This window comes from Lutra lutra, chromosome 1, assembly GCF_902655055.1.
Source record: "Lutra lutra chromosome 1, mLutLut1.2, whole genome shotgun sequence".
In the NCBI taxonomy this organism is placed as follows: domain Eukaryota; kingdom Metazoa; phylum Chordata; class Mammalia; order Carnivora; family Mustelidae; genus Lutra; species Lutra lutra.
The window spans coordinates 68,011,573-68,026,412 of NC_062278.1; the positions used below are offsets into that span (position 1 = coordinate 68,011,573).

Genomic DNA, 14,840 nt, shown 5'->3' on the forward strand with positions numbered 1-14,840 from the left:
GGCTTAGTTTTCTCTAAGCTTAATCAGTTTAGCAAATCTCTGTGTGAAGTGCCATACATATACATCCTTTCAACAATTACTTAATTATTTTGAGGATGTGGAAAATTAGCTTCATTGTTGGCTCGAATCCAAGATCACAAACCCTTAAAATGACTTGTAATATATTTTTAACATTTATTCTAAAAACCCTTCCAGTGTATTAGATTTATTGGAATGATTTGATGATTTTGTTTCAGGGACCAAGCTTAGACTATTTTTTTGTTGTGCAGTCTTCATACTTGCCAATTTAGGAAGATATTATGGTTTATCAGAATCTCCTCACAATGAAGTATTCTAGTTTGTAGTAGAATAAACAAGGATCTCCTTTATTATTATCTAGACCAATTCTAAAATTCTCTACATAATTTTTTATGGTATAGTTCATGGTCTGGTCATTCCCTTTACCACATGATTTATAAGATAACATCTTATTTCTCTTTAATTAAGGACGGAATTTTCTTCCATAACTATGTCACTGAGCTTCTGTCATCTTGTAAAACTTTCAAGCTGTCATTGTTTGTGATGTCTTCTCACATACATAATGCACTCTGTCTTTTGCTCATTTCTATCCTTGTGTAGTTTGTGAACTGGCATTACAATATCACAGTTTCCCACTCTATGAGATTGCAATTACGTTAAAATTTTACTTGCTGTAATTTATTTAAATTAATATTTACCACACATTTATTATGTACAAAGCACTATGCTATCTACTGTGAAAGAACAAAGATATTTAAAATAATCCCAAAGATTCTACAATCTCAGCATTCTAATCATATTTTTCAGGCTTCTAATATCTGTTAGAAACATTTATATATTTTGACTTGTCTTTTCTTTCATTTCCCATTCCTATTTGTTGTCTCATCTGAAGGAATATCTAGTCTGTCACTTATTTTTAAGTTAAGTAGGCCAATGAATTCCCTGTAGGGTCTTAAAGCAGAGTCTGTGCCAATCTGTTTTGTGTCTTTTGTTTCTCAGTTTCTCCCCAGTTTTTAGAAAAAAACCACCACCTAGTTTGCTAAGATAGTACAGTGTTAGTGATGAGTGGTTTACGGGGTTTTCTTGTAAACATTACATCTCCTTTTGCTGAATCAGGATATCTTCTTCACTCTCATCAAAAGACCAAACCATCACTTGTTATAGGCTTATTTTCATTTGTTTGAAAATTAAAGAGTTGTCAGTAGACTTTCTGATGAAGGGATGAAGGGCATCTAAAGTCATTATTTTAGACAATAATGTTACTTCTCAAAGAGTTAAAGAAAAAGAAAAAAGCAAACTCTTTAGCCTTAATAGGCACCCGTGCTTGGAGGTGAAATGGGCCAGGAAGAAAAGATGAAAAAAGTAGAAAAAGAGAATAAAGACAAAGGTACATATTGTTAGGAAACCAATATGGTTTCCTATGGTTTTGGAACCTTATGAAGATCTAGTTTTTATCAGACGTGACACTTGCTTCCCCCCCTATTTTTACCTCTCCCAAATAGGATAGGATATAATTGGGTATCATCTCGTAAATCTTTCACTAATAACCATTAACAAACCAACTGTTCAAAATCCTTTAGTGCCTCTTATATGTGAAACCTTGTGCTAGGTGCTAGACAAGATAGAAGAAATATATAATTCCATGCCCGCCTTCAAGAGTGTTATTGTCTAGCTGTGGCAACAGGGGGTGGGGTGTCTTTGAAAGGTTTCAAAAGGAGTAAAATAGACATTAAGTACTGAAAAATTCAAAAGGAAAAGTGAGCATTGATTTGAGGATCTGAAAAACTCTAATCCATCTTTATTTCCTTGCTATGTGACCTTGGACAAATCATTTCTCTTTCACGTCTTCCCTTTCATCCCATCTTCTTCCTCCACCAGGAAAAGAGAAAAGAAAAGAAAAGAAAAGAAAAGTCATCCTAGAAGATCTCTAAAATGTTAAGACTATATGAGATGATTATTAGTGAGCTCTTTTGCCCAAACTGAAGTCTAAAGCTAGCTATGGACCCCTGAGCTGCTCTTCATTTTCACAAAGCTGTCAAGGTCTAAATTTTCCACAATTCAGTATCAAGTCAGAGGTCAGAACCAAATTTTCCTGTCCTGATGATGTTGTTTCTAATCCTGCACCAAATAGTGCATCTTTCAAAATGATTATTGTGACTCAAAGAAAAAGCTTAAAATATATTACTGACACGGTTTAGAGAAATGTTTCTTAAAAAACAAAACAAAACAGAACAAAACTGTATGTGAAAATGGGGGGGTAATTCTACGTATTAGGGGAAACATGGTAAGCAATCGATTCCTTAGGATCTGAAAGGCTAAATATTCCAAAAATCTACTGAAATGCAATTCTCTCTGGCAGAGGTGACTTGTTAAGCAATTATGCAAGTGGCAGGACAGGGAGGGAAGCCCAATAGATGAGACTGGAGAGCGAGTAGAGGAGATAAACTGAAAAATCACCTGTCCAGTTCACAGTATCATCCACGGTCAGACCTAGGGAAACGCTTCCAGCAGCCTAGGACTCCGGGCGCCCAAGTTTGCACGCTTCCACGCATTCTATTGATTCACACTTCCGTCCTTCAACAGGTAGCGCCAATTACAGCCCCCAAAACACGGCCCCCCAGCATACTGGCCAATCTCGCCGTCAATCAAATACTTCACCTACCTTTTCTAAATTCTCCCTTCCCCCTCTCATTGGCTTTTCCTTCGGCCTATCCCCAAATTTCTTCCGCGCCTTGCGACGAAGGAACTTGGCCCTATGGAGCCTAGGATTGGAGCCTAGGCTACTCCCGCCCTTTGACGTCCCGCAGCTCTCCGCCCCTTTCTCCAGCACCGCCCTGCCCGAAGTGGTGGGGGCGGGGCGAACGAAGGGGCGTTTTGGGGGGCGGGGCTTGCATCCCACGGCGGGAGGGCGGAGCCTTCCTTCGAGCCTGCCTGCTTGATTAGGACCTCGGAGAGCGCCGGGCGCCACGACCAGAGGGACTGGAGCAGCGGCGGCAATCCGGAGGGATTGACGCCTGCGAGCCCGCCTCCCTCCGCACCTTCAGCTTCTCGGGCTGGCTGGCAGCTAGTGGCGGCCGAAGAAGGTGCCTAAGTCGGGAGTCAGATAGTCCTCCCTCTGGGACGCCGCCGCCGCCGTGCAGCCGCGGTTCCCTCACACCTGTGTGTGTGTTCATGAGCGTGAGCGTCCGCGCGCGAATTTCTATGAGAGGGTTGCGTGTGCTCCGGTTTGGCGCGCGAATGTCTGTGTGAGAGTGTTTGTGTGTGTTCGGTGCCTAGGCGCTCGGCCCGGGGAGAGACGGCAGGAGCGGCTGCTCCGCGCGCCCATTAGGCTGAGGCAGGACTCGGGCCGCAGCTATCGCCGCCACTGCCTCACGTCCCCCCAAGAGCCGCCGCGGTGTTGCGGGAAGAGCGGACTGGCGGGCGAGCGCACGGGCGGGCGAGCGCGGCGGCTGCTGCGGGCAGAGCGGGGTGTTGGGTGGGTGGAGGGGGAGAAGAGGGAGGAGGGCTGGAGACGCTGGGAGGGAAGGGGGGGCGGAGGGACAAGCGGAGGCAGCCGGCGCTGCCGCTCGCGGCTCCTGTCGGCTGTTGCTGTTGGGTCACCCGCATATGTTTTGGGGTCCGGCTCTTGGGGATTGGGGATGGAAAAAGGCCTACCCCTCATTACTTACTGAAAAAAAGGGAGCGTTGACGATGATGAGGGAGAGCCCAGAAGGTGGTAGTAAACACCGGCTCTCCCACCGCACAATCCCAACATCGTTTTTCTGAAAATATTCTGAGCCGAACCTTTAGAAGCAAAGCCCGCCCTTAAGAGAGACAGAGTCTTGGTCTGTTGGACTCCGGTCTGATTGTATAATAATACTGATGATATAATGCTAATGACGATGATGACACTGCCTTTTATTTTTACCCCAGTGCTGATAAAGCGTAGCTACAGCTGGGGATAAAGCCCTTGAAAATTTGATGTATGAGGAGGAAATACTGTTGCTTTTAGAGTTATATTTTATTATTTCTTTTAAAAGATGTTCTTTTTTGAATTAAAATTTGACACAATGAAGTATGACTCTTTTTCTCTCTTTTTTAGTCATTTATAGCCAATTCTCGTAAAATGGGGCCTGGCTACTGCCTTGACTAATGAAAAGCTAAACACTTTTACCCAGGTGTAAGTCCGTGTGTTAAGTCACCCTTTCCTTTGAATTTCTCAACAGTTTTTAAAATGAAGAAGTTTAATTTCCGAAAAGTTTTGGATGGCTTAACTGCCTCTTCCCCTGGCAGTGGTAGCAGCAGTGGCAGTAACAGTGGTGGTGGGGCTGGAAGTGGTTCCATACATCCAGGAGGGACTGCAGGGGTTCTCAAAGAGGAGATTCAGGAAACCCTGACTTCAGAGTATTTCCAGATTTGCAAGGTAAGTTTTGAATTGGCTTGAAGCCTCTTATTTCTTTATTTTACTGTTGTGAGGAAAGAATCATTAAAAACAACAACACCAAAACAAAACAAAACAAAACCAAGAACCAGAAACATCCACACTAGGGACTGGAAGTTGTTGAGATGCCAGCATTAGACAGTCCTGGGCAGAGAACTCTATAGATGGATGTTTGAATTAATAAAGATATTCTAGGCATTAATTTCAGCATTGGTTTAAAAACCTGCGGTAGTTTAAAGTGGAAATAAGCAAACATAAAAAGTAGAATTTGCAAGACAATGTTAAGACCAAATTGTGGACAAAATTTTTAATGTAATATTTATGTATAAGTAGAAAACTGAAGGAAAAATCACTCTGGTTAATTCCTTGTTGACATTCAGAGAAACTGTTATTTTGTGTCACTATGCAGTATAAAATGATTAAAGCTATTAAGATGTTGCTAGAAGGAAGTAGATAATAGCTAAAGGAATACATCCATTTTAAAAGATCTAATGGTATTATTTTACATTCATTGTTTAAAATTATATACAAAAACACCCAGAGTCTTAATAAACAAGTGATGGATTTAATTCTTGTAAGAACTTAAAAAAATAGCCTGTTTTCTGGTTTAGTGAGGAAACATTTTAGGTAATTATGCTTTAATGTTCAACTTCAAATGAATAAGCAAAAGAAAGAGTTTCTGATGGGGAGAGATGAGAATTTACAAAACAAACATTAATATATAGATATTGTTTTTTTTCTGACGTAGTTTATAATTTTTATTGTTTCTTTTTGGAGGGGTAGCCTAAGAATGTGTTTTTGACCTACCATGTTCAATTTTAAAAGCTACTAAGTCATTCATATGATACAGATGAATATAGTTTTAAAATATTTGAATACATAAGAACAAATCATACATTTTTGAAATCACATAAATTATTAAATTTTTTGGTACTTCAGAAGAATTTTTTTGGAATTATTAAAATGATTTTGTAGTAAATAACATATATAATGAGATAAGTTTCAATTATTGTGTTAGTCTTCATTCCCAGTAGTCATTATAAAAACATTAAATCTGTAGTTATTAAAATATTACATATTAATTTTCATAAAAAGTGAGTTTATTTAGAATTAGGTCAGATTAAACGGTATAATTCTACCCTGTGAGGTTTGTATGCATAAATTTCTGTATATGAGGTTGTATATAATTTCATTCTCAATTTGAAATAATAGATATTTTGTCACATTAGGGTCTTAATACTGGTCATGAGACAAATATATAAAAGGATCCTAGGGTTCAAATTTGAACGGCTAGTCAGGAGAATAATGCCCTGATTATCTAATCTTTGACATATTACTGTTTCCATTTCAAGATTCTGAAAAAATTTTCCAAATTCTTTTAGTTCATGAATGTGAGACAGGAGAGTTTTGATCAAGATAAAATTGGCATAGAAAGGAGACCACTTTAAAACAGAGTGGCAGAATGGCATTGGACTGTTGAAGTTTTAAACATGGTAGAGAAGGTTTTAAATTAAAAATTTCAGGGGAAATGGGGAATGCAAGAGAGGAAAATGGGGTATATAGTTATCTTCCCATTTATTCACACAGGAAATAGACATGAAAAGTGGAGGAAGTTAAATACTCATTAATTCAAAAACATATGGCCTAGGGATAGGCCAAAAACACTGGCCTAGGGATCAGACCATTTTTTTTTTTTTTAAACATTTTATTTTTTGAGAGAGAGACAGTGAGAGAGAGTGTGAACGAGGAGAAGGTCAGCGGGAGAAGCAGACTCCCCGTGGAGCTGGGAGCCCGATGTGGGACTCGATCCCGGGACTCCAGGATCATGACCTGAGCCCAAGGCAGTCGCTTAACCAACTGAGCCACCCAGGTGCCCCAGACCATTTTTTTAATTTAACGTTCTGTCACTTGCCAGCCATGTATCTTGGGCAAGCCATTTTTCTGCCTTGAACCTTGATTTTCCTATCTGTCATGTGGTAATAAGTATTTCTGCTCTTCTGATTTAAGGTTATTGGGAGGATCAAACAAGACAATTAGGTGAAGGTGGTGTATAACTTGGAAAAGGTGATAAAATATTTATTTTTGTAAATATTCTTAAAGTTTTAAAATCACCTTGTTCTTGGTGGAATGACTATCAGCAGTAGGCTATAATAATATAGGTAACAAAATTATACTTTCAAAGAAATTAGGATAGATAGCTATATAAGTGGAATACTAATAGTATTGAAATGTTACTAAAGGGAGAAAGTATTATGGTATCTTTGGATAGCAATATAGTTAATTTTAAAAAGTGATTTTATGATTGTACTTTAGGTTACCTGGACTATAATATAATATGTAAAAATGGATTAAGGATATTTCAAAATTAGAACGGTTGCTAAAATGGGGACTTCATTTGGACTCACTGATTAAATGTGCAAAGAACATTCTATTCTGAGTACTAAGCAGTTGGTACCTTTTGGGTACTTGTACCTTTTCCACATGGTCAAAATTAAAGTACAAATCTGTAATCTTCTCTTTTGAAAACCATCCTCCTCTCTATTTTCTGATCAGTTATCAAATCCTATCTATTCCATTTCCTTAGTGTTTCTGAAATTTATTCCCTTTTCGCCATCTTCAGTACCTGTTCATTCTATTGTGTTTTCTTGGTTAGTCTCTTGAAATCACTTCCTACCTGATCTTCTTACCTCTTGTTTTACACTATTTCAGTTGATTTTGTTATGTTATGATATGGTTATTTCTGAACTATAATGTTCATTATGTCATTTCTCTGCTAAAAATTTTATGTTGGTTTACCGAGAGCAGTGATGCTCTACAAACAAAAGTCTAATGTGAAACCCTGTAAATAACATCTATTAAAACAAATAAATGTACTTTATTGGTATATATTTTAAAAATAAATTATAATAAATTATACAGATATTATAAAAAGCTTGTTTTTTATATTTGGTTTTTGTTGTATAATATTATCCCTGGCAGGTAGTAGGAATTTTTCTGGCCTTAAAAAGTAAAAGTATAAAACTACAACCAAGTATAAAACTACAACCTTTATAATCAGTGACAAATGTATAAGAAGTTCAAAAACACAGAAATGGTAGAAGAAACTTTAGCTCAAGGTTAGCAAAAAAGTTAATACATTGGTTTACTGCTATCTCAGTTCAGTATGTACACATTTGAATGCCATTTGTTCAGATATTTGTGAAATACATGAAGTGCCTTTTCTGAACTTGAATTCTATGAAACAGAATTTGAAATTACTGCCCTATACAATAAATGTCAAACTGTTTAACTTGATCCATATATAGTTCATTTTAGATGGGCTTCCCTTTAGATGTTTACCTTTCCATCCTCATTTCCTTGATTTCCTAAGCATATTGCATTACCTGAAAGCACTGTATTTTCATATCTCAATCTATTGCTTCTAACTACAATATCCTTTCCAGCTTTAGTAAAATTGGAGAATTCCAAGTTATTATTTTTTTTTTAAGATTTCTTTATTTGAGAGAGAGAGACAGTGTGTGTGTATATGTGTGCAAGTGGGGAGTGGAGTGGGGAGGCAGAGGTAGAGGGAGAGAAACCTCAAGCAGATTCCCTTCTGAACAGAGCAGGAATTTGATCCCAGTACACTGAGATCATGACCTGAGCTGAAATCAAGAGTTGGATGCTTAACTCACTGTGCTACCCAGGTGCCATCCCTCCATCCCCCATTACTTTTTTTAATCTCATAGTTAAAATACTACCTCCATGAAACCAACTCTGACCACTGCCTTCCTCTTTTCCTGTCCAAAGCACAGTTAGTTTTTTTTCCTTCTTTTGTTTTCCTGTAGCACCTGGCATATTCCTATAGAGTTAATTTAACACCTTACTGTGATTGGAAAATTTATTTTTCTGTCAGTATCATTATATTGTCAACTCTTTGAGTGGTAAATATATTTTGTTTCTGTATCATTGTTAGGCTTCTTATTACCTAGCAGGCCATTCTTAACTCCGTGTAAAAGAGAGACTTCTAGCTCCACTAATCTTAGAGAATCAGTCTCTAAGGATTGGGCCTAGGCACTTACATTTTTTGGAAAGACCCCACAGGAGATTCTAATTCATGGTTGTACTGAAAACAACTATAGTAGGCACTTGATTTACTCTATGAATGAAACAATATGTACATGGTTGGTTGATTAACTGAAATGAGATTAAAGCAGAAAGTTATTAATAAAGATATGTCTTAAATATTTTATTTTAAATGAAAACATATACATCAGTTCACAAATCACTTGATAAATGAGCAATGTTAAGTGTTGGTTCTATAATTGGAGTTCTGTGTGGACTTTTCTTCTACAAGCCATCGGAAATTCATTATAGTTTTTGGTTTTAATTTATCTAAAATAGAATAAGAACTTATATGCTTTTGAAGCAGGTGTTAGGTCCTTCTAGATGATACATAAATATCATCTGACAGTTTGCACATATGATGAATATATTTGATGAATATATAGTTGACCCTTGAACAAGGTACAGAACCCCCATGTGTTTGAATATCTGTATATATTCAACTCCCTAAAAGCTTTACTCCCTGAAAACTTTGACTCCCACAAGACTTAACTATGAATGGTCTACTATTGACTGGAAGTCTTACTGATAACATAAATAGCAGATATTTTATTTTATATGTATTATATACTGTATTCTTACAATAAAGTAAGCTAGAGAAAAGAAAATGTTATTGAGAAAATCATAATAAGAAATACATTTATAGTACTATACTATATTTATCGAAAAAAATTTCAAACATCGGTGGACCCATGCAGTTTATATCCATGTTATTCAAGTGTCAACTATACATACACATACACACACATATATATAAAGTATAGATGAGTATATATATATACATATATACACACACACAAGATAAATGCGTGTGTGTGTATATATAATATACAATATATTATATATATCATATGATACATATATAATAAATATATATATGTAAATATATATATTTATTTATTCATCTCTATAGTTAACTGACTTACACATAATTAGGTCTGGAGTAGGAGAGCATAAGTATTCTAGCTAAGTTTACTAGTGTCAGTTATTCAGGGAATCACTAATATCAATCTGTTTTATAAAGAGAATGGGAAGTTTTTGTTAATCTAACAAGTTGGTTAAATTAGAGTTATAGAACTTCATCTGTAAGATCTCCCATTTGACCTTCATAACAGTCCTGTAAGGGAGACAAATAAAGTGTAAATATTTTTATTTTACTGATAAGACATCTGAGGCCAGAGAATTTAAGTGGTATCCCTGGGTCTCCAAGTTGGTAGGAGGCATGGCTAAGTTTAATGTTCTGTTCTTTTTCATGATTAAATCCAGTATTTTTTCTGTTTCATCTTTCTTATTAAAAAAAAAAAGTAACATGATTAATTGCATAGGAAACATAGAGATGTTGAGAAGATAGAATTTTCTATTGACTCCCCCCTCAAAATACATCCTAAATCTGACCACATCTCTTCACTTCCACTGCATCTTTTGCCTGGACTACTGCTCTATAGCTTTTAGGTATTTTCTCTGTTCTCACTCAGGCTTCACTACACAGTCTCTTCTCATAATAAGTAGTAGAATCTTTTTAAAATTTAAATCATATTATGTGCTTCCTGTTCAGAACACTTCAATGGCTTTTTGTTTCTCTTAAAAATAAAAACAAAAGTCCTATTAATGTCTTATAAAGATCTAAATGGTCTGGCCCTGGCAAGACATCACTATCAACTTATTTCCTGCTACTAACTCTGCAACAGGTACATTGGCTTTCTTACTTTTTCTCAAACATGATTCCCACCTCAAGGATTTTACATTTCTGTTTCCTTTACATGGAACACTATCCTCTCTAATAATTATATTACATATTCCTTTTACATCATTCAATTCTTAATTTAATTGTTAACTTCTCAGAGAGCTCTTCATTGATGGCTGCTCACTCCCTTTCTGCCCTTATCCTGATTACTTTTTCTCAATAATACAACCGCCTGTTATTACATTATATATACTTATTTACTTATTGTTTGCTTCTCCTATCATAATTTAACTCCATCAGGGTTGGGGCCTCATTATGTTCACAATTATCTTACCAATTCATAGAACAGTACCTGCCATATAGAAAGCAGTAAATATTTGTTGAATGAATAGATGAATAAATGAGACAAGGAAGCCAATAGAATGATGTATTAAGAGCAAACTGGAGGGATGCCAGGGTGGCTAAGTCAGTTAAGCATTCAACTCTTGATCTCAGTTCAGGTCTTGATCTCAGGGTTTTGAGTTCAAGTTCCATGTTGTAAAAAAAAACAACAACAACAACACAAAAAAGCAAATGAGGTATTGTTTTGAACAGTCTCTTGGGAAAGGCTTTTATGAAGTAAATTTACATTACACAAAGACACCACTTTAGGAATATGGTGTATAATTTTCCAAAAGATATGAAAAAGAAGATTGTAGAAATATTAATTAAGTCTCAGTTTTTATTGAGGAAGTTATAAGGGACATTTTTGTTTCTAAATGATCATTTTAGGGTAACAATTCAGAAGTACTAGATTGGTAGTGACAAACACATGGGATGCTCTAGACCTAATTAACAAAACAGACGAAAAGAAATATATCACCAGAACCAGATGGGATGATTCCTAGTTTTGAATAGACTTTTAAATTGGCCAACTCCCTATTCATCAACATTTATAAGCTGTTTTTATAAATGGTCATGGTGTCAGAGCCAACATATAGATAAATAGTGTAAATTCTAGAAGAAAACAGATTTGTAATATGATTCTCATACCAGATATAACATCAGATCTTCTCAGATAAATGGCTATAAAATCAGAAATATAGGTGTTAGAGGGGCATTTGGGTGGCTCAGTTGGCTAAGTGTCCGACTCTTCATTTCAGCTAAGGGTACTGGGAATGAGCCTCATGTTGAGCTCCCTGCTTAGTGGGAAGTCTGCTTGAGGATTCTCACTCTCCCTCCAACTCAGTGCATTCTCTCTGTCTCTGTCTTTCTCTCTTTCAAATAAATCTTAAAAAAAAAAAATGGAAAGGAAAGGAAAGAAAGAAACATAGGTATGGACTGTGAAGGATTAGGCTTTCCAGAATCCTGGAAAGCTGAGTGAGGTCAAATGCCTAGGTATCCCTAATTATTATCTCTTCTTTAGGTTTTCCATTGTTTCCACATTCTTCTAATTTCACATCATTTTATTTGGGAGGTTTTGTAACTGAATTTGACATAAGACCATGATCCCAGTTCTACATCTTTAGGTTTTCCATTGTCTCCACATTCTTCTAATTTTACATCATTTTATTTGGGAGGTTTTGTGACTGAGTTTGGCATAAGAGTGTGATCAGAGTTCTACATATCTGCCTTTATCATTCATTAATATATTCTGTGAGATGTGTGGACTTGTTTCATTTTATACTGTAACTGGTAGAACAAAAGGTAGTACAGTTGATACTGCAGTATAACTTATTATGGATGAAGTGTCTGACAGTGATTTCATGCTCCTGTCACCAAAATGGACAGTTGAGGGTGGGCATCTTTAAGAATAGGAATGGAGACAAACCAGAAGATTTAAGCAACCTTGTTAGGGTTAGAGGTTAGGAAATTTAAGTACCAAATGAATTAAAATTAAATTTTTTTAAAGAATCACACAAAAGCCAGATAATTCAGTTACTCTAGGCTCTCACTTTGTTTATCCTAAGAGGATAAAGGTGCAGGGACTGGCTCATGTAAGGAATTATAGACTTGTAAAAAGTATGTTTATAAATTTTTAAAGTTACTATAGAGAACTGTCACATTTTCTTACAAAAAGTTCTTTTGTGCTAGTACATTGTCAACAAATTGGATTATGGGTCATATTTAGTATGGCAGTTCTTATCTTAAAAGCAAACGGTGCTCATACTCGATGTCAAAAAACAGTTTTCCTCTAAGATCAGGAACAAGAGAAAGATATTTGTTCTTACCACTTTTATTCAACATAGTACTGGAAATTCTAGTTCCTACACTCATATGAGAAAAAGACATAGAAGGCATCCAATTTGGTAAGGAAGAAGGAAACTGTCACTATTTGCAGATGATGTCATATAGAATACTTGAAAGACTCCAAGAAACTACTGGGATTGATAAGTGAATTCAGTAGTTTAGGATACAAAATTAATATACAGAAATCTATTATGTATCTATACACTAATAATGAAGAGCAGAAAGAGAAATTAAGAAAACAATCGAATTTACAATTACACGAAAAGAATAAAATACCTTAGAATAAATGTAAGGAAGTGAAAGACCTATACTCCCAGAACTATAAAACACTGATGGAAGATATTGAAGATGACACAAGTAAATAGGAAGATATTCTAGGCTCATGGATTGGAAGACCCAATATTGTTAAAATGTCCATAGCACCCAAAGCAATCTACAGATCATTAGACTAGCAATCTCTATCAAAATACCAACAGCATTTTCTACAGAACTAGAACAAATAATAGTAAAACTTATATAGAATAACTAAAGACTCTGAGTAGTGAAGCCTATCTTGAGAAAGAAAAAACTGAACGTATCAAAATTCCAATTCCAGATATGCTATAAAACTCAGTAATCAAAACAGTATGATACTGGTACAAAAATAGACACATATATCAATGAAACGAAATAGAAAACTCAGAAATAAACCCAGACTTATATGGTCAATTAATCTGTGACAGAGTAGGCAAGAACATATAATAAGGAAAGACAGTCTCTTCAAGAAATGGTGCTGGGAAAACTGGGGAGCCACATGTAAAAGAATGGGGAGCCATTCTTTTACTGGGGAGCCACATGTAAAATAATGAAACTGGACTTTCTTGAACCCCACACAAAGGCAAGGGAAACAAAAGCAGAATTAGACTATTGGAACTACACTAATGTAAAAAGCTTTTTTTTTTTTTTTAAAGATTTTAGTTATTTATTTGACAGAGAGAGATCACAAGTAGATGGAGAGGCAGTCAGAGAGAGAGAGAGGGAAGCAGGCTTCTTGCTGAGCAGAGAGCCCGATGCGGGACTCAATCCCAGGACCCTGAGATCATGACCTGAGCCGAAGGCAGCAGCTCAACCCACTGAGCCACCCAGGTGCCCCTATAAAAAGCTTTTGCACAGTGAAAGAAACCATTAACAAGATCACAAGGCAACCTACTGAATAGGAGGAAATATTTGCAAATCCTATATCTGATAAAGGTTAATTCCTAAAACATAAAGAGAATTTATCCAACTCAACACAAAAAAAAAAACCAAATAAATTGCTGAAAAAATGGGCAGAGGACCTGAATGACATTTTTCCAAGATAGACATATAGGTGGCCAACAGACAGATGAAAAGATACTCAGTATCTCCAATCAGCAGGGAAATGCAAATCATAACCACAGTGAGGTACCACCTTACACTTTTCAGAATGGCTAGAATCAAAAAGACAAGAAAGAACAAGTGTTGGTGAGGATATGCAGAAAAAGGAACCCTTGTGTGCAGAGTTGGTAGGAATGTACATTGGTGTAGCCACTGTGGAAAATAGTGTGGAGGTTCCTCAAAAAATTAAAATTAAAAATTAAAAATAGAAATACCATCTGGATAGTGATTTCACTAATGGATATTTGTGCAAAGAAAACAGCACTAATTCAAAAAGATATATGTACCACTGTGTTTATTGCAGCATTATTTTTATTAGTCAAATAGCCAGCTCAAGTGACCATCAATAGATCAATGAATAAAGATGTAGTGTATATATAATGAATATTACTGAGACATAAAAAAGAATGAGATCTTGCCATTTGCTACAACATGGATGGACCTCAGAGGGTGGCTAGAGGGTGTTAATGCTAAGTGAAGCTAAGTCCAACAGAGAAAGACAGATACTGTATGATTTTTCTCATGTATGGAATTTAAGAAACAAACTAGGAAAAAGAAGAAAACAAATACTCTAAAATACACAGAACAAACTGGTAGTTGCCAGAGGGGAGGCTGTGGGGGGATGGGTAAAATAGATAGAGGAGATTAAGAATACATTTACTATAATGAGCATTGAGTAATGTATGGAAATGTTGAATCATTGTACACCTGAAACTAATATAACACTATGTTAATTATACTTTAACTAAAAATACAGATATATTAAAAAATAGTGCTGTCATACTTTGTGTATATATCAATATAGAACTAACTTAAAAACTTAACATAATTTTCAAATTTATTTACCTGTAGGATTATTACTAGTGATTAAACCAAATTTGTATTTCTTGAATTTTAGTGCATTTCTGTAGACCTCCTTCTGCCTTCATTTGAAGATGTGCCTGCAAAAAATCATAGGGTTAAATTACATGGTTTACTTTTAATGATAGA

General features: G+C 36.0%; 1 protein-coding gene across 5 annotated transcripts in view; it reads left to right on the forward strand.

Annotated features, from left to right (window-relative positions):
• The first annotated feature begins 2,953 nt into the window (after window positions 1-2,953).
• Window positions 2,954-14,840, forward strand: part of STXBP5L (syntaxin binding protein 5L) — a 411,169-nt gene continuing 399,282 nt past the window's right edge. For all 5 annotated transcript variants that reach the window (XM_047726199.1, XM_047726189.1, XM_047726217.1 and 2 more), the window contains exons 1-2: window positions 2,954-3,101; window positions 4,224-4,420. In XM_047726199.1, coding sequence (XP_047582155.1) covers window positions 4,232-4,420 — 189 coding nt within the window. In that variant the 5' untranslated portion in view covers window positions 2,954-3,101; window positions 4,224-4,231. The remainder of the gene's footprint in view (window positions 3,102-4,223; window positions 4,421-14,840) is intronic.